The sequence below is a fragment of the Tauraco erythrolophus genome, chromosome 5, assembly GCF_009769465.1.
Source record: "Tauraco erythrolophus isolate bTauEry1 chromosome 5, bTauEry1.pri, whole genome shotgun sequence".
NCBI lineage: Eukaryota > Metazoa > Chordata > Aves > Musophagiformes > Musophagidae > Tauraco > Tauraco erythrolophus.
The window spans coordinates 34,768,733-34,794,057 of NC_141469.1; the positions used below are offsets into that span (position 1 = coordinate 34,768,733).

Here is a 25,325-nt window from a genome sequence, read left to right on the forward strand (position 1 = left end):
TATTGTTGACCTTGCTGTGAAAATCTTCAAAAGCAGACTGTATCTACTCCTTTTGTTTTTCATAGCTGTTTTGAGTTGTCTTGTGTGCAAGAAAATAGCTGCTCCTTTGTGAAATAGCAGTTACCTGTCTCAGAAGAAACACAGTGGTAGAAATACTGACATTGTTTAGCCTGTTTTCCCTGCTGGGCTTAAAAAAAACAATAATAATACTTGTGTGAGAAGTGTCTTTGGGCTTGCAGGTACAATCAAGTACATTTTCAGATTATTCCCTTTATTTGTGGTTTTTAGGACTGAAGCAACACTAGTTAGCAATTAGTCTGAACTAAATATGGAATTTAGAAGACACTGCTTTCAGGCAGTGGACTAATCATTGCATTTACAGCATTGGCAATTTTTCGTGTAGTTTGGATGTTTCACGTGGAATCCACAGCAAACGTTCAGACCTAAGGGAGTGAATTCATCATAACCAAAGTAGTTTGACGCTCTAATAATATTATGTTAAATAGTACAATGTCAAGCAGTATTTTACAGTCTTCTGTTTGGTATGATAAAAGGTTTCAAGAATGGCCAGGATTATTAGTTTATAAATAGTTTATAATTTAGTGTGTAATCAATATCTGATCCACCTTCTACTGAAATCACCTTCTATGTCACCCTGAAGTCAGGTCTACTTGCAAGCTTCGATTTTTCACAAATGTGTTTCTGTTTGCAGAGGTGTGATTTCAGAGCTGCCAAGAGACAGACAGGTGGCTAACTCAGGTGGCTAGAGTTAGCTAATATCACCAGTTGAGTAATGCAACATTTTGTTTGCTTAAGAGTAGTTAATTTACTGTATAGTATTGCATAGATGCTCAATGATAAAGCTGAATGTCATTCCTGTAGAATCATAGAATCGTTTGGGTTGGAAGGGACCTTTAAAGGTCATCTAGTCCAACCCCTCTTGCCATGAGCATGGACATCTTCATCTAGATCAGATTGCTTAGAGCCCCATCCAACCTTGAACGTTTCCAGGGACGGGCCATCTACCACCTCTCTGGGCCACCTGTTCCAGTTTTTTACCACCTTGATTGTAAAAAATTTTTTCTTTGTATCTAGTCTAAATCTACCTATTTTTAGTTTATAACCATTACCCCTTGTCCTATTGCAACAGACCCTGCTAAAAAGTTTGTGCCCATCTTATAAGCCCCCTTCTAAGAATTAAAAGGCAGCTGCTATAAGGTCTTCCTGGAGCCTTCTCTTCTCCAGGCTAAACAACTCTGGCTCTCTCAGCCTTTCTTCATAGGAGAGGTGCTCCATCTCTCTTACTTGGACATGCATAATGTATGGCTTTGTACTTAGTAATATGCAAATAGTATCTAGTTTTTCAGTTTGGACCATGAATCTTATGTTCAGTATATTCCATGAATCATATAAACTCCCTGTTACTTGAAGTGATTGACAAAAGTGTGTTTCTGTCATCAGTGGCATCTTTTTTTTGCCTTTGAATTCAGCTGCAATTGAAATATACGTTCTCAGGTCTCCTTATAAGTGAACTCAAGTTATCAAACTGCATTTCCATCCTTATTCATTATTCATTTTAATGAGTTCAAACTTTCACTAAAGGGGATCGCTCATTTACTCATTCATCTATTCATTATTCATTCATCCATCCCCAGATTTCATATATGTACAATTCATTTAAAATCTTTGTGTCTGGAGCTGAGCCTCCTGTGAAGAGAGATGCAAACTTTAAATTCAGTTGTGTGCACACACCTGTCAAAACATTTCTGTGTAATTTTTTTGGATCTGCACTTTTAAAGGTTTATAGCACATCCTGTTCATAAACCACAAAGGCAGCCTCCAGATATTTGATAATTTGATATTTGATAATTTTGTGTCATTTAAAACAAATCGCACCTCAAGCAGGTATTTTCCCCTTTTTTGAGATACTGTAAAAATGTGTGTATTCTGGCAGGCAGTATCTTAGACATGTAAATAGAAGTTGGAAGAAGAGAAGGATGAGCTCTTCAATGTGTGCATGTTGTCATAACTCATTCAAGCTTGTAGTGTTGTAATAATTTCTTTTAGTTAAGAAGCTGCACTAATATTTTGACTAGGGAGCATCACATAGACTCTAGAATATTAGTCCTTTTGAAAATGGACCTATTTTCTTCTAGGCAGGTAAGTCTGCTTGATTTTTTTTTTTTCCATTACTTGAATAGGTGCTATTGTAATGAAAATCATGATATAAATTATTTAGTCTCTTGCAACAAAAACATTGGTTGTTCTCATCCATCTTCATTTTCCTGTTTTTAAGTAAACTCAAAACTCAATGTTTCCACAAGTGACGTTTCAAAACGTTGGCATTAGTTGTCCAGCCTGGTTCATTTCTAACATATATTTCTAACATATATTTCATTTCCTGCTTGACTAACCTGACCTCCTTCTCTAACAAGGTGACCTGCTTAGTGGGTGAGGGAAAGGCTGTGGATGTTGTCTACCTAGACTTTACTAAAGCCTTTGACCCATTTCCTGCAGCATTCTCCTGGAGAAACTGGCTGCTCATGGCTTGGACAGGTGTACACTTTGCTGGGTAAAAAACTGGCTGGATGGCTGGGCCCAAAGAGTTGTGGTGAATGGAGTTGAATCCAGTTGGCGGCCGGTCGCAAGTGGTGTTCCCCAGGGCTCAGTATTGCGGCCAGTTCTGTTTAGTATCTTTATCAATGGTCTGGACGAGGGGATCAAGTGCACCATCAGTGAGTTTTCAGATGACACCAGGTTGAGTGGGAGTGTCGATCTGCTTGAGGGTAGAAAGGCTCTACAGAGAGGTCTGGACAGGCTGGATCGATGGGCTGAGGCTAATGGTGTGAGGTTCAACCAGGCTCAGGGATGAGTCCTGCACTTGGGTCACAACAACCCCATACAACACTACAGACTTGGGGAAGAGTGGCTGGAAAGCTGCCTGGAGGTAAAGGACCTGGGGGTGTTGGTCAACAGCCAGCTGAATATGAGCCAGCGGTGTGCCCAGGTGGCCAAGAAGGCCAATAGCATCCTGGCTTGTGTCAGAAATAGCGTGGCCAGCAGGACTAGGGAAGTGATCGTCCCTCTGTACTCGGCACTGGTGAGACTGAACCTCAAATAGTGTGTTCAATTTTGGGCCCCCCACTACAATAAAGACTTTGATGTGCTGGAGTGTGTCCAAAGAAGAACAATGAAGCTGGTGGAAGGTCTAGAGCACAAGTCCTATGAGGAGCAGCTGAGGAAACTGGGGTTGTTTAGCTTGGAGAAAAGGAGCCTGAGAGGAGACCTTATGGCTCTACAACTACCTGAAAGGAAGTTATAGTGAGGTGGGTGTTGGTCTCCTCTCCTAGGTAACAAGTGGTAGGACAAAAAGAAATGGCCTCAAGTTGCACCAGGGGAGGTTTAGATTGGATATTAGGAAAAGTTTCTTCACCTAAAGGATTGTTAAGCACTGGAACAGGCTGTCCAGGAAAGTGGTTGAGTCACCATTCCTGGAGGTATTTAAAAGGAGTGTAGACGTGGTGCTTAGGGACATAATTTAGTGGTGGACTTGGCAGTGTTAGGTTAGCGGTTAGACTTGGTCTTCAAGGTCTCTTCCAACCTAAATGATTCTATGATTCTATATTACTCTTTAAAGTGATGTCTGATGTAGCTGTGCATCTCCCTGAACACCATGCTAGACAGCAGCTGTTGTTAGCGAAGTATTAAGCAACTGACTGAACCAGATGTAGATTCCTTGCCTTCCTTTAGAAGTTATTTCTTCTGGTATTTGTTAACATGTCTGGTTTACTGTTAAGGACTCACTTCCATTCAGTTCTTTCTTTAAGAATCACATAAGAGTGCATCAGCTTTCACTTCTGAAAAGAAGGGTGAGGGCAAGTCAATGGAAACTTCACAACTGAGACCTTAAAAATTGGACAGTCGGGCGATGCAGCTCTGAATATTGCAAATTGCTTTTGAGAATGTTTTCTTGTGTCACAATTGTAGTGTAACAATTGACTCAACATGCCTTTCAGAACAAAAACTTGAATCTGATTTGAGAAATTAGTCTTGTGCACAAGCTCTTGAAGAAAGATTTTTTTTTAATTATTATTTTTTGTTTTGAATACTTGTCTTGGCATTGAGATATGAACAGTCTTGCTTCTAGGCTCGCAAGAATATCTTGAAATAACATTTTGGAGTTTGAAAACAAATTTGCTTTGACAAGATAGATAAACCAAAACAAACCAACAAACTCCCTCCCCAACAAAACTGAGTTAGGGTGGGATTGTCTGTCTTGTGCAATTTATATCAATGTGGTGACTTGTAGGATGTTCTGCGGAAGTTTTTATCTTGGATTTCTGATCAGTGCTGCTGGAGTACAGTGTACGCCTTAGAAGGCCTGTGAACTTCTGCACTCTGAGCTTAAATGGAAGATGCTAAAGGTACTGCTTTTCAGTAAAAAGCATTCTACAGAAAGCAAAAGGTCTCAAATTCACTTTAATAGGTTTCTTGCCTGCCTGCAAAGAACGTAGAAGATATATATAAAAATAATTATTATTAATTTTTTTCCTATTGAAAACTGAAACATAGAAACAAGCAATAGATATTTCTGGATCTATCCTAATGTAAATGTCATCTGCTCTTTTTTGAACAAGTACTGGAAGACAGTTCAGCTCTTTTTCCATAAACTCCCAATTTTGGCCATCTCTGCTTTTCACTGGAAATCTCTGCCTCCGTGTTCAAAAATAACAGCTTAGTTTTTAGCATTTTGGTTACCGTGTTTCCAGTTTGATCTCTGAGTTGAGTTCTCCTCCTAACTCCAATATCCCTTATATTTATTTGTAACCCATATGCTTATTTATTATTTAGTGTCACATGCCTGCATTAATTCAAGATTGATTTGTTAAACAGTAATGTTGAGAGACATTGTCTGTCTTTTAAGATGGAGATTTGTTAAAAATATCAAGAAAATTAATCTTGCCTCTACTTAGTGTCTGTAGGATGATTTCTTAATCTTGTATTGTAATTGGCTTAATTCACCTTAGTAGGAAATATTTCCTGGAGGTAACCTTCCATCTCTCACGTTCGAGGACATCCCAGATGATGTAATGGAGCCTTTGGAGAGTATCACATGAGCATGAGACTATCACAAGCATATTTGGTTCCAAATTACATTTTAAATGTAGCTCTATCTACTGGATAATAGAATTTGTATGATGCACAATTACTCTTAGCACGTCTCTTATCAATAAAATTTCCAGGGAAAATTCATGGGCATCATGTTACATATTTATCATCTTAGGGATCTAAAAACTTGGCGGAAGTCTCCTTTAAATGCACTTTTAAAGCTAATAATGCGTAGAGTCAATAATATATAATTCTGATTAGCATGAATAGAAAGCTAAAAAGGTTTTAATGTCTTGAGTACATACCATCTCTATTTGTGCAAAGATATTCTGAGGGGCAAAATCAGGTCTTGTGCCAATGGGAAGTCATACAGTGTCTAAAGACTATGGTTGACCTTTACAGTGTTGTAGATCATGCTTGCAGGGCAAATACTATTGGTCTTTATTATTCTTATTTTATAGACGAATAAAACTGTAGAGGGCTTAAGACTGCATGTGTAAAGGTATACCACAGGATGCCTACCATGCTAAGATACTAAATATGTAGGTATCTCAGTTAAATAGGGATGTTCATCTCTGCGTATTCTTTAGGAGAGAGGCCAAACTTGATGGGGCAAATACTTTTCCATAGAACGCAAATGTGAGTACCTGGTCTCAGGTGCCACAGTGATGGTAAACAACCAAAACTTATTTAGTAGTTTGAGATGCCTCCTTTGATGAGTGTGGCTCTTCCATTCTGTCACAGACAGTAATTACTTGAGTATTACTGTTAAAATACATAATACAGGAAACATCTAAAAATGCTGATTTCTGAAAATTTTTTTTTGGTATGCTGTGAGACCTAGCAGATTAGATTTGTCAGGACTAAAAGAGAATTTAGAGAGGGAGTGAGAAAAAGCCCTGCACTCTGATACCCAGCAGTGTACAGATGGGCTGTTTCCATGCTTAGCTTTATTCTAAATCCAGTGTGCAGGGCAGCGGTTGATATCGACACCAAGCAGTGGAGTTGGAGCTCTCATGGTTGCATGTGCTTTCTGGGTCTTCCCCCTTTTACAATCCAACTTTTGGGCTTGCGTGGGTAATACAGGGAGAGAGAATAAAACCCAACCGATAGTTATTTGCTGTCTTTGAGGATTCAGCTACCCAAATGTTAGCTATGCAGTGTAGCCATCAATGCCTAACCTAGACATCCACACTTGTACGTCAGTGGAAACACATTTTTTAAGATACGAAACGTACCGAGAAGTACCTTTTGTTCTTCTTTGACTATAAAAGGAGCTTAGAGTGACAAGCTCAGATGGAAGCATCTCAAGAATGTAACTGCAACTGGCTACTATCCACGTTGTCCTGCAGCAAAATGGTCACAGTGGCAATATCACTGGCTGTGAGTGCCAGTGGTATAGCATGGAGAGCTCATCAATCACATTGCGTTTGATCGTGTGCTTGCGCGTGCTGCGCTTGCCTTTCACCCTTGGATAGCTTTTGTGGATGTTCCATCAGATGTGTGGCAGCGACATAGTTATTGAGTTAAATCATTTTGATTTAATCCTGTTCAATGTCCATTCAATCCAGTTTTAATCTTGTTTGAAGTCCATTTCCAGTAGACTCTTGATTAACAGTTTAACTTTGTTTTTTGTTTTTTTTCTTAAAGAATAGTAAGTTGAATTTCATTGATCAATGTTAACTGACACTTGCCAATTAGAAACTAAATACAATCTTTCTATAAATTGTATGTTTTTGCTGAACAGAAGGATGTATTTTTATTTTATCTTCCCATTTAACAAATAACATAGTTAAGCATAGGTTTTTATATTTTAAATTTTTATTTATATTAAAAATTAAGTTAGTATTTAATACTAAAGTTATGACTACCCCAAAACAAAGCCTGATCTCTTTGAAATGTCTGACCTTATTGTAATATTTTTCTTGATCACTTAAACACAGTTAAAGCTTAGAATTTAATGTTAAAAGCACATTTCGAAACAAGTATTATAAAGATAACAGCATTGATTTCTTTGCTGCTTTAATCCTGCTTGTTAATTAGAGTAGTAAAATCATGAGCATACATATAAGGTTTTCTGTTAATCTTGTTATCTTTTATGTTTCGGTATTTTTTAGGTTAAGTATGAGTTGCTGCTTGAGAGAGAGTGTCAGCTGCACGATCTGGAAGATAAACTTGGAGAGTATATTGCTTCTTTAGCCTTTCAAAAGACTGTTAAAAAATCCAAAATGTTGGAGCTGTATACTGCTGTCATAAGTGTACAAGCTTTGCTCTTTGAACAACTGAGCACATCAAAAAACCTGTCAAAATTGGAATGTATTCAGATTTTAGAAGCACATAGTCCTGTAAGTAATGAAGTTGTGAAAAAGAAAAATTACTGTTATGAGACAGCAACTATCACAGTAGCCTGTTTGACTTTGATTTAGCTGGGCTGGTTTGCAGTTCCTGGTGGTCCCGTCTTTAATTTCTGTAATGATGTGTACTTTAATGCACTCAGTAAAAGAGGTAAAGAGAAGGAAAGTATTAGAGTTAGGAAGGATTGTATATTTATTTTTATTATAGTAGCATCCAGAGATCTACAGTCAGAAAGAGCAGTATTTTGGTGCCTAATTAATATTAAAGTTTTATTGATCACAAGGAGGACAATTAGGAAGTGACCGTGAGTCATGACTGGGATAGTGTGTAAATTGTCATGACTGTGTTGCAAAATTGTTCATGTTATAGTGCTATCCATATGGTAAAATCCATAACCACATGACATATACCTCAGTTATGGAGTTTTTAAAGATTATCTATACAGCCTCCTACCTGTCTATCTCCCTCCAATCATGCTCATACAGTTTAAATAGTAGAAACTTTGGAAAGGCCTATTCCCTTCATCGTATTTATTACATATTTGATATGTGCCAGTTTTCTAATCCTTTTTTAATACTTCAGTGCTCTGTATTCATAAGGATTTTTTTTTTTTTTTTACATCTGCTATTTGCAACCATCCAAGTGAGGCTTGGGAGAGCACTGGAGTAGAACAAACAAAATGGGTTTTTAAGAGCAAAACCCCTTTGCTAGAGGGCATCATTAGACAGCTATTGCTGTGAAAACTCCTGGTTAAATTTTAATACTGTCATCTCTACACAGTTTCTCTTACAATGACAGTTAGAATGCTTATATGCTTCCAGTTTTGCTTAAATTTGTATTAAATCTCTAGCAAATAGTGAAAGTTGTATGTAGATGGAGTATTAAAAATAACTTAATCTGCAATTATTGCCTTTAATGCAGTGAATGTAAGGGAGCTCTGCAAAGATGCTGGTTTTACCTTCTCTGTCCTTGAACAGATGAAGAAAAAGAATTGAAGGAGAGGCAGAAGAGAGACCTAGAGTAGCTAACACTGGATTCTTCATCCAACGTGCAAGAACTGAGTTGAGCCCTGTTTTGGGAAAAATATTACTTTAGGTGTTTTTTAAAGTGCCTGTTAGGATTGGTTTACAGAGACTGTTTCCTGGTGATCAAACCTCTCTCTCTTGGTGTTTTTTTTGTCCAATCCATTTGTCTCACTAGCTGGCAAATTTTAACAGCTGTTATTTTAAAAGAAATATATCAGATTACTCGGGATTCCCTAATGCTGATGACATCAGTGGTAGTTTTGCCAATCGGTGAAACAAACACGTCTGGCTGTATGAGAATTTACTTCATACGCTTATAGATAACAAGTTAAAAATACTCAAATTTGTTGTTAGGAGAGTGGATCTAGTCTCCAATGTCAAATCCTGCTGACCAGAGAGCAAACACTTACTTAGAGACTTCGTGCTCCAATGAATCTGTAGTCTGAATACAGCTGATGAGGGGGAGGAAAAGATTAAAATTCAGCATTTTCTCCAAGGTACATGTTGGGAAGTAGGGCACTGAGATATTAAACAACTTAAAACTTGAGGTCAGAGAACAATGACATTGGAAAACTGGAATGTGAAGCCTTCCTTCTGATGTCTAATTTGACTCTGACCAAAAGAGATCTTTGGCATGAGGCATCCAGTCCCCTAAGACTTTGGATTTTAACCCTTTGATTTTTAGAGCATTGTATTTTAGCCCTAATTTTTCACACTAAATGTGAATTATTGTTTTTTAACTTCAAACCTCTTTGATATTAGCTGTTGATTCAATATAACTAAAACTAGTCAGTCTGAGTTTCTCAAGCTGTTTCAATGGCTTTATGCAGTTTATAGATTAATTCTAATGGTGCCATTCTTTTGTTTGGATCTCAGCCATGCTGGTAGTGTACTTTCTAGATGTCCTCTACAGTGGAAGGTTTCAGAGAACATCGACCTTTAACGCAATGAAAATTGACTCATATATTTTGATGTTGTTCTGATATTCATAGCGTGCAAGTCATGTTTGCTGAAGCCATGCAGTGAATTGGAAAGTGTAATGACTGCAAGTGGCTGGGTAGAATGAGAAATGAATAAACTAATATCAGAAATTCTGATACCATCTTTTTTCTTCACTTCAAATGAAATTTGTTCTTCCAAGTTAAATTATGACTTTTTCTCATCATGTGTTTTCAACCTCTAGGAGATTGAAGAACTTGACAGGAAGCTGGAGTATGAGATGTTGCATAAGGAGTCAGCTCAGCAGCAGCATCTAATGAGTAGGCAGAGGTTGACTCTGGATGGATTGGGACTTTTAAGTGAAGCTGTGGAAACGAATGTAGATAGACAGGTGACAGTTCTGCTAAGACAGGCCATGAATAAATGTAGGCAATTTATAAATCTGCACCAGCAAAGGTAAGTCCTTGGTCTCAGGTTTTGGTAAGTTACTGCAGTCCTTACAGAGACCATAAGATATCACAGAGAAATCACAGACTAAATGTTCTGCTGTGTTGGGGAGGGACTATACATCTATGTTTGAACAGTGTGTTTTTGTGATGTGGCCCAGAGGATAACTAAGGAGTCTTGGGAGTACTGAAATAAGAAACATGAAATAATAATAACTTAGTTACATATAGATCATGATGTGTTGCAGTACAATCACCATTTCTTCACAGGGACAGTGGAAAAAATAACAATAATCCTTAGCAGCAAGGAGAAAATAATTTTAATCCTGTTCCTTCGTCTCTCAAGAAGATAGGAGATTCATTTCTCTTCAATGAAACCTGATCTACTGGGGTCAGAGGAGGCAGCTGAGACAATTTAAATTGAATTTTCATCTCCACTGTCAGACTGTAGACTGAATTCCCTGTCACACAATCGTTTTTGATGGGATATATAAACTCTTCTTCAGAGACAGGCTCAATTTCACTTTTCCCTGGCCAGTTTTTAAGGAAAGATATCAGTGACAGGGGAAAAAAAAAAAAAAGCCTCTTGGGAGTCATATAAAAATATCTGTCTTGTTGTGAAGGTTACCTAGCAAAAATGGGTGATAATTTGCAAAATTGCCAGGTATTATATTACGTGCATTAGAGTTACAGGAGTTAGAAATTACATTTCCATGTGTATTGCACAGTATTAAAAGCCTACCACATTTCAAGGTTCATGTAAGATCCTGAGAGGGTGCTTTCCATTACAAAGAAGGTTTTCTGTGAAACAATTGGTATATTAAAAATAGCTTTGGCAGGCTTCGAGTGGAATTACTGCACTCTTAAGTCTGTTTTAATTCTGAAATGTCTGGAGCTCTACTCGATGTAGATTAATGACTCTCCTGTTGCAGAAGTAAAGATTCACTAGAAGAGCAGATAGGTTACTGGCTTGTGGGTACTACTGTAGAGGTATATCAATGAAGCCTTCAAAGAACCTGCAACTAGTCTTTACTACTTTACCTGAAAACATAATGGAAGAAACAAGTTTTGTACTTTGCCCAAATGACAAATCATTCATGATTTGGTCTGGAAACAAAAAAATCACCAGTAGCAAGGAAGTTAACTGTTTACTATTATATTCCAGCAACAAAAAGATCCACAACTTGCCATAAAGTGTGGTCATTAAATTTAAAGAAGATGGGGACAGGTTAAATCATTTTGCTTTGGAGTGATTCCAGAGTTGAATTGTGCACAAGAGCATAGCCTTAGATTCTGCTCTGATGTTTGCTTGGAGGTTCAGGGGAGAAAGGAGGAGAAATTGGCTTATTTTAGAAGTTATGCTGCTCACTCAATTTGGCTGACAGAAAGATACGCTTCCTGAATGAATGACATTAAGATATTGTTTCCTATAATATGGTCATTGCACCTGGGAAGATCTCAGTGCTAATTCTATCTTTCACTTCAGCTTGAGAGATGAGCAGTGGAATTGCGTGGTGCTTGAAGATCTCCTGGAAAATATAGAAATGGATGCATTTTTGGCACTTTATAGTCAGGTAAGCATGAAATTGGACAAAGCTTCCAAGTTTAAATTACAGCTGTATCTGGAAATCAGCTTTCCTTGCTTCTTTGGGAACCATTACAGATGTATTTGGAGCCAGTTCTGCTAATAGTCACTGCACGTTCTGGTGTTTGCAGCCTGTATTATCATTCACTTTGGCTAATTCTGACCTACTTTCAGCCTTTTGAATTTTACTGAGTTATACTTCTTTTTGTTCGCTTACAAATCCTTTCAGGGGTTGTCCTGTGGCATTTCATTCTGTGAAGAGAATTGCCTGAATTTCTGGTTACAGACAGATTTACAGTCTGATTTTCATGTAATGAGACAAGGGTTTTGTTTAGGCTTTAACCAGTGTTAGAAAGAATTTGCATTGATCGTGTTACAAAACTAAATGATAGAAGGACTTCTAGTTAAATTTTCTAGTATCGTTACTCATATTCATTTCAAAAAGAGTATCACCTTTTCAGGTAATTTGCTATCTGTCGGCTGCCTGTCAGAGCTGCAAAAGGCATTAAAAATGAATCGCTGTTGTCCCCAGACTTTATCTGTAGGCCTTGGTTGAGATATGTAGCTGGTGTCAGAAAGGAGAGTCAGTGTTGCAGCTTTTCATGTGCGAGTGTCTTGTCCCTCAGGGACAGGAGTGGTTGCAGTCACTTGTGTTATGAATTGGGAGCTTCAGAGGCCAGCAAGCCAAGGAGGGACCACTTAGACTAAGGCTGTCTCAGCTTTTCTTGTGCCTTAGCTTGTTTCTGCTCAGTTTTCCGAACTCTTTATCCTTTCCTGAGTTAGAGAAGAATCCGAGTGAGACTCCTTTATATTATACCTGTGTTAGAAGATTCACCTGGAAGGTAGCACATATTTTCAGATCCTTACTCTGATTTGGGTAAGGAATTTGCATCAAGAACTCCTAAAGCTCACAGGAGTGTGATAATCACCTCAGACTTGGCATCTCTTGAGGACAGTAGGGCTCTGTTCAGAGCAGAGTCCTTTTGTGAGCCTCTCTGGAAGAGACTTACCTCTGAATATCTGACAGCCTGATGGCTAAGGTGCTGTCCTGGAATGAAAGATCTCACTGTGTGCTAATGAATTAAATCACACTTTCCAAGAGCATCCTATCCTCTGGGCATAATAATATAAACACCAAAAATCCATTCTGGTGTGTCTTGCAGAGTGTAACATTTGAAGGTGTTTGCTGAGGAGGTCATGACCAGCGTTGCCAGCTTTCCGGTTTTAAATCCAAGCTGTATGTTCCCTTAGAGTTTGGGATTTTTTTTTTAGTAATACTATTTTTTATCCTCTTTGATTTCCCCCTGCGTCCTGTTGCAACTGTGTTTTTTCAAACCAGCTTGCTGCCCTGTTGGCCTTGACAGTCTGGGATGTTGTAGGTGGATGTGACTGTCAGGAGCTGGTGAATTCTGTTCCAGCTTTCAGTTTGTTCTCACTGTTTTCTGCCTCCGTGGCCTACTGCACATAGAGCTGCTAATGTTGTATTGGGACTTCACAGAAATAGCATCCTGCTGATGCTGATAAAAATTTCTGCTGCAGACTTTTGTAGGGTGCTTATGATGTAAATAGTCACATGATGATGAGTTTTAATCTGATTATTTCTTTACAACTTTAAGCTTTATGTGTATTCATTTATGCTCCTTGAAAAGAACTTGTGTAATGCCAGTGAGGCAGTCACCCACTATTTTCAGGTATTCATTCAGTCGTGGAACGGTGATGTGGGCAGTGACAGGTATAATGTTTTTCAGAGGCAGTATTAAATCTGCAGCTTTATTTGCCTGTTTGTAGATGCAGTTTGCCTAATAGCTGAAGATTTCAGAACACTTTTCTAGGAGAAAAGATGATGCGGTCAACGGATCGATGTCCAAGTGGAGGCCTGTGACAAGTGGTGTTCCTCAGGGGTCAGTACTGGAGCCAGTGCCATTTAACATCTTTGTTGGCGACATGGACAGTAGGATCGAGTGGACCCTCAGCAAGTCTGCCGATGACACCAAGCTGGGTGGTGTGGTCGACATGCTGGAGGGAAGGGATGTCATCCAGAGGGACCTTGACAGGCTGGAGAGGTGGGCCTGTGAGAACCTCATGAAGTTCAACAAGGCCAAGTGCAAGGTCCTGCACGTGGGTCAGGGCAATCCCAAGCACAAGTACAGGCTAGGCAGAGAATGGATTGAGAGCAGCCCTGAGGAGAAGGGCTTGGCAGTGCTGGTTGATGAGAAGCTCAACATGAGCCGGCAATGTGCACTGGCAGCCCAGAAAGCAAATCGTATCCTGGACTTCATCCAAAGAAGCGTGGCCAGCAGGTCAAGGGAGGTGATTCTGCCTCTCTACTCTGCTCTCGTGAGACCCGACCTGGAATACTGCATTCAGCTCTGGGGACCCCAACATAAGAAGGACATGGAGCTGTTGGAGAAGTCCAGAGGAGGGCCACGAAGATGATCCGAGGGCTGGAGCACCTCTCCTCTGAAGACAGGCTGAGAGAGTTGGGGTTGTTCAGCCTGCAGAAGAGAAGGCTCCGGGGTGATCTTATAGCAGCTTTCCAGTACTTACAGGGGGCCTACAGGAAAGCTGGAGAGGGACTTTTTACAAGGGCATGTAGTGATAGGACAAGGGGCAATGGATTTAAACTGAAACAGGAGATTTCAGTTTGATCTAAGGGAGAAACTCATCACTGTGAAGGTGGTGAGGCACTGGAACAGATTGCCCTAGAAGTGTTCAAGGCCAGGTTGGATGAGGCTTTGAGCAGATGATGATCTTCAAGGTCCCTTCCAACCCAAACCGTCCTGTGATTCTATGATCTTTTGTCCTGTTCAATGTTCTTTTTTTTTTTTTTTTTTGTAAAACAGATAAGGAGTTAGTTAACAGGCTTGTGTGAATATTTTGCTGAAGCATACAGTGCTTCAGACACATGTTGAAGATGATTAATATGTCTTAGATAAAATAAACTCCATTCAACATCAATGGAAAATAAACATCAGAACAAATACAGAAATTGAAAATGCTTTGAAATGCCCTTTGAGCTTTGCTGGTCTTTCCCTCTACTACTGTGGTTTAAGTCATTAGTCTTGGTGGACCGTAGTCTTGTGAATTCTTTTTATAATTAATTTTTTAATTATTTTTTTCCCTTGATCATTATATATTTATCTGAATATATATGCTCCATCTAGAAATACTTCCCATTATAAAGGCTTTAAACAGCACAGACCAACTCCTCCAGATTAGCACTACTGAGACCATTATCATAGTTTAATTTCAATGCTTTTAAATCCACTGTTGTGTTGGAATCGTGGACTAATTGAAGAGATCTTGTATAGTGTTTATTTGGCAATTTCATAGGCTGACAAAACCAGTCACCGCTAAGTGGAAACTCTTAAAAGAGAACATGAAGCATTAACCTCGTACTGTGATTCTTAGCTTGCCATACTCCTGGGCATAGAAGGGTGGGAAAAAAATGTGTGTAACAAGCCAGCTGTTCTGCAGAAGAGTTCTTATCTTGCAAAGGATGTTGTGAAATGTTTTTCTGCTGCTCTTGAGTTTTCTTGTCTTTGATAGTGCCTCAGCATCTACCTCCTTCATGAAGACATGAATTCAAGATGTGTGGCATGTTAAGATGAATGCTGAAGCAGCTCTGTAGGACTTGGTGGGAGAGAAGAGAGACAATGATGGTGGCCGAGTGCTACTGCTGCTGGTTGTGAATCATTCATTTCAAGGGGAACCCTATCCCAAGAGAGCTTGGCTCTTTTCTTAGCATTTCAGTTCAAAGACAGTGCTCTTTTTCTTTTAGAAGTGTTAATCATATTTTCATTGGACTGCACAGGACTAAGCAGGATTATGCTGGTCTTGCACGTTATTGTGGCTCTTTTCGGTCCTTTAAGTTTTATAATTAAATACTGACACTCATTTTATATTCCCCAAGATCACACCACTTGACTTGGGGGAAGATGGATATTGCTTTTCTACAGCATGGGTAAACCATGTTGCTTAATTTGCTGACAATTTAATTGTTTCCCTGCGATGGTTGTTAAGTTTCTTTGGCACAGGTACATGATGAAAGAGCTTCTGAACAGCATGGCATGCGAGTTGAGAGGTTAAAATCGTTGTTTTGCAGATTACAGATACGTGCAAACAGAATATGTCTTAGTTTTCACAGTACACAGTCCTCTGAGCACCCTAACAGGTGAACAATGGCCCTTGATAATTACAGATTTTGACATCTTGAAGACAGAGATTTAAGAGCATCACTGTCACCTCACTGCGCTGGAAAAGCTGGACCCAATGTTCAGTGGGGGGGGCTGTGCTTTATGTTTTGTTAACAAGATTCCCTGAAGGAATAATTAATTTGTGTAAATAATGCATTAGATATACCATTGGGGTTTGGGGGTATATTTATTCATATAAAGTGTAGCCCAGAGATATTCTGGGACATACTTTGTTGAAATTCCATAAAACCTATGCATATTTACTCTGCAGATGTACAGTACAAAATTTCTGTTCTCAGCAAGTATAATGGTATAATAACTCCACTATAATTCCAAACCTGACTGCTCTTAATTCAACTATAAAGAAGTATATGCTAAGTAGAAGAGTAATTTATTAGTTTATTAAGGCTCACAGTGTCACATGTTCCTACTTTTGGACGTGCTTATCCTGTGAGCTGATACTGGAATTGATTTTTAAATCTTTTTTTCCCCCCTGTTCTCTTACAATTTGTAGAACACGTTATATTGACAAGTATTAGGAAACTACAGCTATTGTACCTTTGTATCTTACAATTTTTATTTTCTTTCAAGAGGATTTTCCCCCTTTAGACTAGTTTTCAGAACTGTAAATGCAGCCCTCTCTGGAAAACCAGATAAGTTTTACTTTTCTACATTTTGTGTTTCAGCTTACATCCCTTACATCCTTATCGAGGCAGATCTAGGTCAATAAGAGATTTGCTTGACTGTGTGTTCAGGATCATAAGCCTCTGGCTGAGAAGTTACTTTTAAATAAGCTCATAGCTATCGCCCCAGGTACGCTAGTTGCATTTTAGAGACAACAGATGATGCGGGCAGGCTGCCATGTGGAAACAGCACAGTAAGCTTGAAAACCCAGCATGGATCCAGTTCATTGATTCTTGCATTAGTTATTTAAATACACATTGCTCAGCCCAGATACTTGAAAGTAATTCTGCTGTTTGTAAACATTCATACATTCCTTGTTTTATTTTGATCAAATTCAGAGAATACAAATGAGGTTATTGGTAGTGCAAGTAGAGTTTGTATCTGTTAGATATTACGAAAAAAAGTGAATTCCTAATCTTTATGGTACCTTACCTTATCATATACTGGAAGAATCAAACTCATCGCGTGCTGGAGGGCTCTTGGTCTGACTAGTGTAACCATACTTGTCTTTGCATTTATGATCACTTCTCCTTCCTGCTTATGCGAGCTGGGTGGCTGTGGGCATCTGAAAGTGCTGCTTGCTGCTGGTGCATATTCACACATCAGAACTCCCTTTGCTGTACAGATGCACCTGGCCTGTGGGTGCCTGTGCCACTTTTGGTACTGTTGACAGCATTGTGGCACCTTGCAGGATTACTTAATCGTGAACTTGACTGTGTTAGAAAAGCATTAAGCATTGCCTCTCAGTCCAAATCATGCTTGCTGCAGAAAGGTAAGGGTCAGAGTGGAGAAAAGAAGGTTTTAAAGAGGAAGCAATTACAGAGAAAAGTGGTACTGAAGTCATGATGTTTCAATCATCCACGTATAAATTATTGAGTTAAACGTCCTGAGACCATTTAGCCAAAAAGGGCAGAATAGGTCACAGAGATGTGTTATTTTTGTTCTTGCTTAATGTTGTTTTTTCTAAGTTTCCAGAAGAACATTTTTTAAAGATCAAAAGTACAACACAGTCTGTGTACAACTACAGAAATTAAACTTAAGTGTCTATATTAAGATTTAAGCTCTTATTTACATTCCTTTCCAGAGAAGAATTAAATAATTTCTTATACTAAGTAGCCTGAACAAACATCTCTTTTGCCTGACTTTCATGCCTGTTTAGGGTGAAAATATTGGATGTTTTAGATACCTCATCAACTTCCTAATCTCTCATCAATCAGGATTTTATCTTGTTCTTTCCAGTATCAGTGGTTTCAATTGAAAACCTTGAACTTTTAACTTTAACTTCCATTGAAAACCTTCAAGATTGCAGGAAACTTTGGGAAGTGGCTAGTTTTCCTGCCTTTTGGAGAGGAGTTCTCTGCTTGGAGAATGGTTATGGGAAAAGGAGGTTGATTGATTTCTTTATTTTGTGTGGCCATCTAAATTTGGGTTCAGTCCGCTTTGAAGACAATTACTCTGTTTTTACATGAATTTGGCAGAAAGAATTGTCTTTTATAGAGCATTCTTTGGGTGAAATGACTTCTTTCAAAGATGATTCACTTAATATAGCGATATCCTAGGTGCTTTTGCGCCTCTGGAAATTTGTCATGCAAAAAAGAGGCAGACTCAAACATTTGCTGTGTTGTTTTGAATCCACTGTGGACAAAGAAATTGGCTGTCTTCCCGTATGGTGGGAACTTACGGGTTTTTTATGTGACGTGGGCTTTGTAGTCATCTCCCGCATCAATGCTTGTAGGAGGGTCTACAGAGCGGAGGTAACTCAGCTGTCATAACTCATCTCGAATGTTTGGCACGTTTTACCTGACTTCAGCTACCTGAGATGCATCTATAGTTTGAATAGACTGCAACAGCTTTTTTCCTGGCATCCGTTGAGGCATTTAACTGCTTTAATTTACTCTTTTCTTTCCATGTAGTTCTCAATATGTTGTAGGCTTTTCAAATTTGATACACATGAGAAATCTGCAGAAACAGCCCTGAGGACACACTAGTTTTGACAGCAGAGCAGAAGATAACAATGGGGTTTTGGTATTTGGAGGGGGGCAGGAAATGAGGCTGGCTGTGATTGTCTAGGGAACAACTGAATTTGAGCTTAGTCTATTTTGAACGCTGTGTGAATATCCTTTACCACTGACCTTTGGACCAAAAAAGAGAGGACATTTTAAAAAAAAAAAACAACAGCAAAACAAAACCAGACGTTTCCTTCGCCTTTTGACAAATATTACAAGCTGTTCTCTGAGCTTGTCACAGCATCTGCTGTTAAGAGAGGCTGAACAGTGAAGTGCTCAACCATTACAATACATAGATGTTGTCATTAGGTTTCAGAGGCTATTTTTTCCACCTAATTTGATGACTAAGGAGTGCCATATCACTTCCTTTCTATCTCAAAAGGATTTCGTTATAATAGTACAATCTATAAATTAACTAAATCTTACATGCTAGACTATGGTTGCATTGTGATTTTTCAGACCGAAAGGCATTGACTACATGCCCTCAGTACATTCGCTAAGATCAACTGGTTGTTTAACATGTACATTGCCTATATCCAGAGTGAAATGGACAACCATAATATATATGGCCCGGTGTGGGTGGGAACAGTGAACATGGGACTATGACCAGTTGACACCGTAACTGTCACCACTAACGTGATTTTTCAATAATATTTTTTTTCTATAAAGAATAATTCTTTAATCATAGTAATTAAGTTCGCTAACACTTTTTTATTTTCAATGCTGAATTTATCTGTCTCCTACTCATTAATCCTCTAGGAGCTCCGACTGGTGGGTTATTTAGTCAAACTGACGAGGGTTCCAATGGGGATGTTGCACAGGATCCTGAACTTGTTGCTGCCCTCCAGCTCACAAAGTGAGGTTCTTTCGATCCTTGACTCCATCAGTAAATATTCTGATGGTGCTACTGAAAGCGACAGTCATGCAGATGAGTCTGGCAGCTGTAAGAAAAGGTAAGTGTGATACTTTTTGGTAGACCATTGCAAGAGAAGATTATCAGTTTACATGTATGTGTATTTGCTGGACAAGCAAATTGACAGCAGTAGAAAAAAATCACATGCATAAGTTTCCTTTTGAAATGTTTTTGTGGGGTAAAAATACTTTGAAACTGCTACCTTATTTTGTGAAATATTTTAGCTATAATAAATTGATCGATAAAGAGTTGATAAATTTTATAACTTTCTGAATTTAAATGTTATTTTATATATTTATAAATCTGCCTTTGATCATTTTCTTTCTGTTGGCTTTAATTGGAGTTTATTAAAATATTTTCCTTCCAGCTTTTTGTATTTATATATCCATACCACACCAGATTTCAGGTGTCTGTAGCTCCTAAAGATGCAAAGGAGGTCTTTATTTCTAGTACTGGAAGTTTCAACCTTGCAGATGCCTGTGCCTTTGTAGTTCATTACAAAAGTCAAAAGTGGCCACTGTTTTTCCCTTTACTCACAGAGACAGGTAATCTTGCACAGCCTTCACCCTTCAAGTTTATCCCAGTTAACACCAGCTGAAGAGCTGTATTGCTAACACAGAGAGGTGCTCCTGGATCCCCTCTCCCAATTCTGTGACATGGGAAGGGGAGAAAAGCAGTTGGTGTAACACTGGGCCCTCCAATTGTCAGATGTGTGTTGTCAAGGACAGATAAGGGTCCTTGGCATCATACCCTGAGGTGTGATCTTACTGTAAATCCTTTGTGGCAGGGCAACAAAAATCTTTGAATGCTCTTCCTGGTTGTATTCATGGTATTACTGTCATGGTTTTGGTAGTTAAAATCAGGAAGGGGAGGAAAGTGTGTATATTTGGGGATTTGCTGCAGGGAATTCTTTTCTTTCCTGCTTCTTCAGGAAGAACCAAGAGTTGTGGCAAGCACTGGAGAACAAAGTAAGGCAAGATCTGATAAACAGAAGTTTGGAAAAGATCCCTTCTCTAAACAAGAGAAAAGACAGGTAAGGAGAAAACAAGAAGAAACATATATGTTTCTTAATTGCCAAAGCTTCCTCATATATCATTAGAAATCAGAAAATAAGTTCATAAATATGCATTTTCTGACATTGTTCTGTTGTTTGGTGCTTGTGTTTCCTACAAAAATATTTACTCATAATAAGCAATAATAGTAAATGCCTAAAAAGATTTTTCCGTACATATCCACAAAATTCACAAGTTTTTCATATACGTTGCCCATCTTTCCTATGATTATTTATGATAAGGTTACCTTTCATTGTGCAATTTATGTATCATAAAACGACATGAAAATTATTTGGGATTGGAATGGAAATTATAATTCTGACTGCTGAAATATAATTTTCTTTAGCTTCCAAGGTCACCACTTCTATGTCAGGATATGATCTAGGAAGTTGTGCTTTTTTTGTGCAAGTTTTCATTTTTCTATTCAATTTTTTTCATTAATGTAGCTTGATAAAGAAGAAACTTGCCCTCTTGGAAAAAGCATCATTCATTCATCTTGGGTCTTTGCCTACACATCCTCCTGTGGAACAATCTGATCCACCTCTTTCTTTGAACACTGCAGCTGCTGAAGCCATAGAGCTGTTAGACACAGGGGAGAAGATATTTTTGTTCCGTGAGCCGAGTGATCCGATACTTTTTTTGCATAATTCTCCAAGGAAGAAGAAAAAGAACTTTCTTAATTCCAAAAAGGCTGCTTGTGCTAATATGGACTCCTAAGGGTGACTTCCATTCAAGTTATCAATTAGGGAAGAGGAAGTTACTTAAAATTCAGAAAAATAGTGAGAAAGAATGAAGTATGCAGTTTAACTAACACTACCATTATTTTAGTCTCATTTATTTGACATTGTAAATAGCTGTACTTTTAGAATGGCACAGATAGCAATGTGCGTTGTGCATTTTTTTTTAAATTCTTGTAGTAGATGAATATGGGTGTTCTGTGGCGCACATTCTGGCAAGCAGGACTCAGTGTTTCTTTCAGTACGTTTTGATCATTTTTGCACTGATTTTACTGTAGCTGTATTTTCATAAATTATATAGAAAAGATATTTATTATATAAAGTAGGTACTGATTTACTATTATTGTATTTATATGTTCTTGTAATAAGCTGCAGTATAGGAGATGACGTGAAGAGATGAAGTGGATGACCCACAAGTCCTCTGTTCTCTGATTTTCTGTTACTCTAATTTGCTGTTTAATACTGTGCTGTTAATAGGCTTTGCATGTTACTTGTGCAGTCTGCGTTCTACAGTGGTAGCCAGGTAGTTTAGATCTTTGACATACACCTATGTACTAAGTGTTACATCTCAGAGAAACTTTAGCTTTTTGCTATTGTTTCTAAATTATTTCAGTAGAACTATGAATGTGGCTACAGTTCAAAACTGTGTTAAATATTTGCAACCTGTTGCAGTCTTTTTCTCAGTGAAGCAATATGATTACACTTGCTCATTAGAAAACTGAAAAATGTAAATGGACATGTTAATAACTTCAAAAGCTTTTTTGATTACAATGCCACAAAGTGTCACGATTTTAGGTGGGTATTTTTGAAGTTCTTATTTATGGATTTCTCTAAATTGATGAGAATATCATTCTGCATTTCCAGAGAGATAATTTTCAAACATTTCCAGTTGGCAGAAAGAAGCCTATAAATATGAACCGTAAAAGCAGTAATAGGATAAGATAAATTAAAATAAATGCATATATTTGTTAATATTTCATGAAACTCAAGCCTATTTTGAGAGGTTTTGAACTGTATTTGAATGCTGCACTCTGAGGGTACTGTGATCATATATTTTGCAGTTTTTCATGTATGGAATTTCTCTGTCTTTGTATTATTAGGATGCCAATTTCATTTCAAAAATTAAAATGTTACAATGTATGTGTGTCTCCAGTTGGCATCTATTCCAAGTGGAAAAAACCGTATTTTTTCCCCACTCGTCCTGACAAGTTTAAATATTCATCCCACAGTAAACAACAATTAGTGTTTCACATTGCTATTAGCATTAGAAAATGTATGCAGTAATTAGCCTGATAATCCTAATTATTTTTTTGATTGCATTCTTCAGTCTTTTCATAGAAGCCATCACTCTCACAGAAAGAGGCATCTTTCAGGGTTGTGGGAGTTCAGAGGCTCTGTTTTAATGCCTCTGGTGTATCGTCCCTACGGCGTGGGTAGGTAAAGGTGGGATCTGTCCTACCTGGGAGGTGGGTCAGAGCTGCATAGGAGGAGGCTCAGGTGTTTCAGAAAGGGGTTTGGCCTTTTGCACGAAAAGCCAGTAGGAAAATCTGAGCTGTGCTGGGGGCTGCAAGGAGCGCTTGAATGTTGAAGTAACCCTCTCTTGAATATGAGTCTCTTCCAAGATTACTTTGCAAGCCCAGACTCTAGGTTGTTGTAATATAAACGGTAAATGACAGTGCTGATCACAGATAAGACATTGGGGCCAATCGCTTTAATCAGTTACAGTAAATACAATGCAACTGTAACTGTAATAATCTGAATATTGATCGCAATACCAATTTATTTTCTTTAACAGATAATCCGTATGTCTAATAGTAGAAAGCTGATTTGTAACTCTCACATGTCATTGCAAATTTGAAGCAGCTCAGTGGTTGTAACTATTCTAGCAGGGAAAGTCATACTTTCCTGTGAATGAGTTTCATATCATGCAGTACTTGTTCGAAGAAATGTCCAGATCTTATCTCTTGTGCCTTATGAAAGAAGCACTACCTAGGTAATAACCCACTTCTATAAAGAGTTAATTTCTGTTCAGCTTTGGGTCATTCAGGGGATGTAGGAGGGCCAGTTGTTGGTGTGCAGTTCTGTGTGTGTACCATAGGTATTAGCATCTGTATTTCACAACTGAAGTCTTCCAAGGAACGTGTGCTGGACAAGCCCATTTGGCTTCATAGTCATAAATAAAGTAGTAATATAAGGCCAAATTCTTCAGGAATTTGAAGATTATCCACACAGGGCAAGTTTCATTCTGACTAAAATAACATCAGAAAGAGACACCTTACAGTCTGGCTGAACTTCCAATTTTAAACAGATGTAGCCAAATTAAAAGGATAAAAGTATCTGGTATGGGTGCTTATTGTAGAATTGGGACTTCAAAGAAATGCCTCACTTGTTTAGCAACTCTTCCTGTTGGTTTCTACCTGGCTATATAATGCATTCTACTGGGATTGAAAGTACTGGAAGTGAAGGACCCTTTAATTAATACCACAATTAATTGTGTTCCGCTGGAAGTTCATTACTCTCATCTTGTCCCTGACTGTTGACAGGCTCCTCGGTGTTATCATTAGCCCACCTTTCTGTTCATGGTGTGATCCCTTATGAAGAACCAAAGTGTGTTCGTCAAAGCAGAGGTATGCATTGGTAGGGGACAAAATGCTGGTGCCGTATAAAGACTCGAAGAAAATTATTTTAAGATACTTCTGTCCTTTTGAGATTAAATGGGCACTTACTGGAATGTTTAAAATTGTCAAAGTCCTCAGTGTCCATAGATTGAAACAGAATCGGTATCTATATGCTTCTGGACCTGTGCAGCTGTTTGCAGTGGGGTGCATAATTATTTTCTGCTGTGTCATATTATGATCCTGTTGTTCGTGATGTACACTGTAGTTTCCTCGTGAATGCATTTACTGAAGTCTAATTAATTTGAGTAATGAAGTTTTTGCCACATCTCTTAATAGAGGTTGAAACAAAAATCACAGTGTCATACATAACAGCGTGCAGCCTGCATAGTTCCCTTTAGAAAGGACAAGATTTTAATAGATTGTTTATTCTTCTGTCCATATTTCTGGCTTGGCATATCAGAGATACAGATACTGGATTAGCACGCAAGAAATGTTACTTACTCAGTTGTTTAGTTTAACTGTAAAATCAAGCTTTTATTTAACAGATTTCATTTTAAAGGTTTCCCTAACAAAAAAAAAGGATCCCACAGCAGGAAAAACGTCTTAGGGAAGAGTGTTTTCTGTACAAAAAACATTGTTCTGCCATGATTGAGCTGAAAATGTTTCCATGAAACAAGTGAGTTGAAATTTCCTGCAATAAGTTTGCATTTCATTTCCCTGTCCTCAGTATTATTAATTATTATAAAGTAGAATACACATGCTAAGCCTAGTGAAGAATAATTCATACCAAGAATGAATGACTGGATACTCTGCTAGAGACTATCAACATTGTGTCAAAAATTCAACTCTAAAGAAAAGCAAAAATACATATATGGACCTGGCAGTTCACTACAAAAAAAAAAAAGTAAAAACGGAAGTAAAAGAGTTTATGTTTTTGTGGAATTAATTGTTATGTTTAATAGGAAACTTTATCTTCACTTATTGCTCTAATAGTTTTGGGTTTGGATTAATTTTTTTAAGTGAAAATGTCTCTTTAATAAGGTAAATTCTGCAAAATACTTGTCTGCTTTATTTGAACCTAGGGAAGTCATGCTGCTTTCTTTCATTGTCTTGTGTTTATCCAGCTGCAATTTTAACACCTTTATTTCTTCTGGGGAATGTGAAGTTTTTATGCTGTTATCTTAATACAACCCAGTGCCAATAATTACACTGCCTTCATCAACAGCTCTTGCTTCCCCAGAGGCTGACGGCAGGATTTTCGAAGTGCCGAATGCCAGGCCCACTCGCTCAGCTGTCCCGGTTCCCCCTCTGCCCTGTGCTGAAATGTTTCGCTGCTCTGCTGGTGCAACTGGTGCAGATGTCGGTGTACCAGCATAAAGCTTGTTTTCCTTACTGGATTACAAAAGCTGTATTGTCACAGGCTGTAGAGAGCTGTGTGAGAGTTCATAAGAACACTTGTAGCAACTGAGCAGCATCGTGCAAGTGATGAATGTTATCCTCCTAGCTGAGTGCTCCAGGTAGGATCCAGCCTTTGCCACCTTCTGCTTCTCCACTCAAGTCCTCTTCTGCAAAATGGCTGGTAAAGGCCAGCAGCTCAGGTCTCCCATGCTCTCTTTCTGTTCATTTTCTTGTCATTCAGAGGGAGCAAGATAGGGAAAGA

General features: G+C 38.4%; 1 protein-coding gene across 1 annotated transcript in view; it reads left to right on the forward strand.

The window, feature by feature from the left end:
* Positions 1–21,050, forward strand: part of EVC2 (EvC ciliary complex subunit 2) — a 74,955-nt gene extending 53,905 nt beyond the window's left edge. Inside the window, exons 16-21 of the mRNA XM_086611988.1 lie at positions 7,227–7,454; positions 9,673–9,884; positions 11,361–11,448; positions 19,105–19,298; positions 20,190–20,291; positions 20,757–21,050. Coding sequence (XP_086468114.1) covers positions 7,227–7,454; positions 9,673–9,884; positions 11,361–11,448; positions 19,105–19,298; positions 20,190–20,291; positions 20,757–21,027 — 1,095 coding nt within the window. The 3' untranslated portion in view covers positions 21,028–21,050. The remainder of the gene's footprint in view (positions 1–7,226; positions 7,455–9,672; positions 9,885–11,360; positions 11,449–19,104; positions 19,299–20,189; positions 20,292–20,756) is intronic.
* Positions 21,051–25,325: the final 4,275 nt, after the last annotated feature.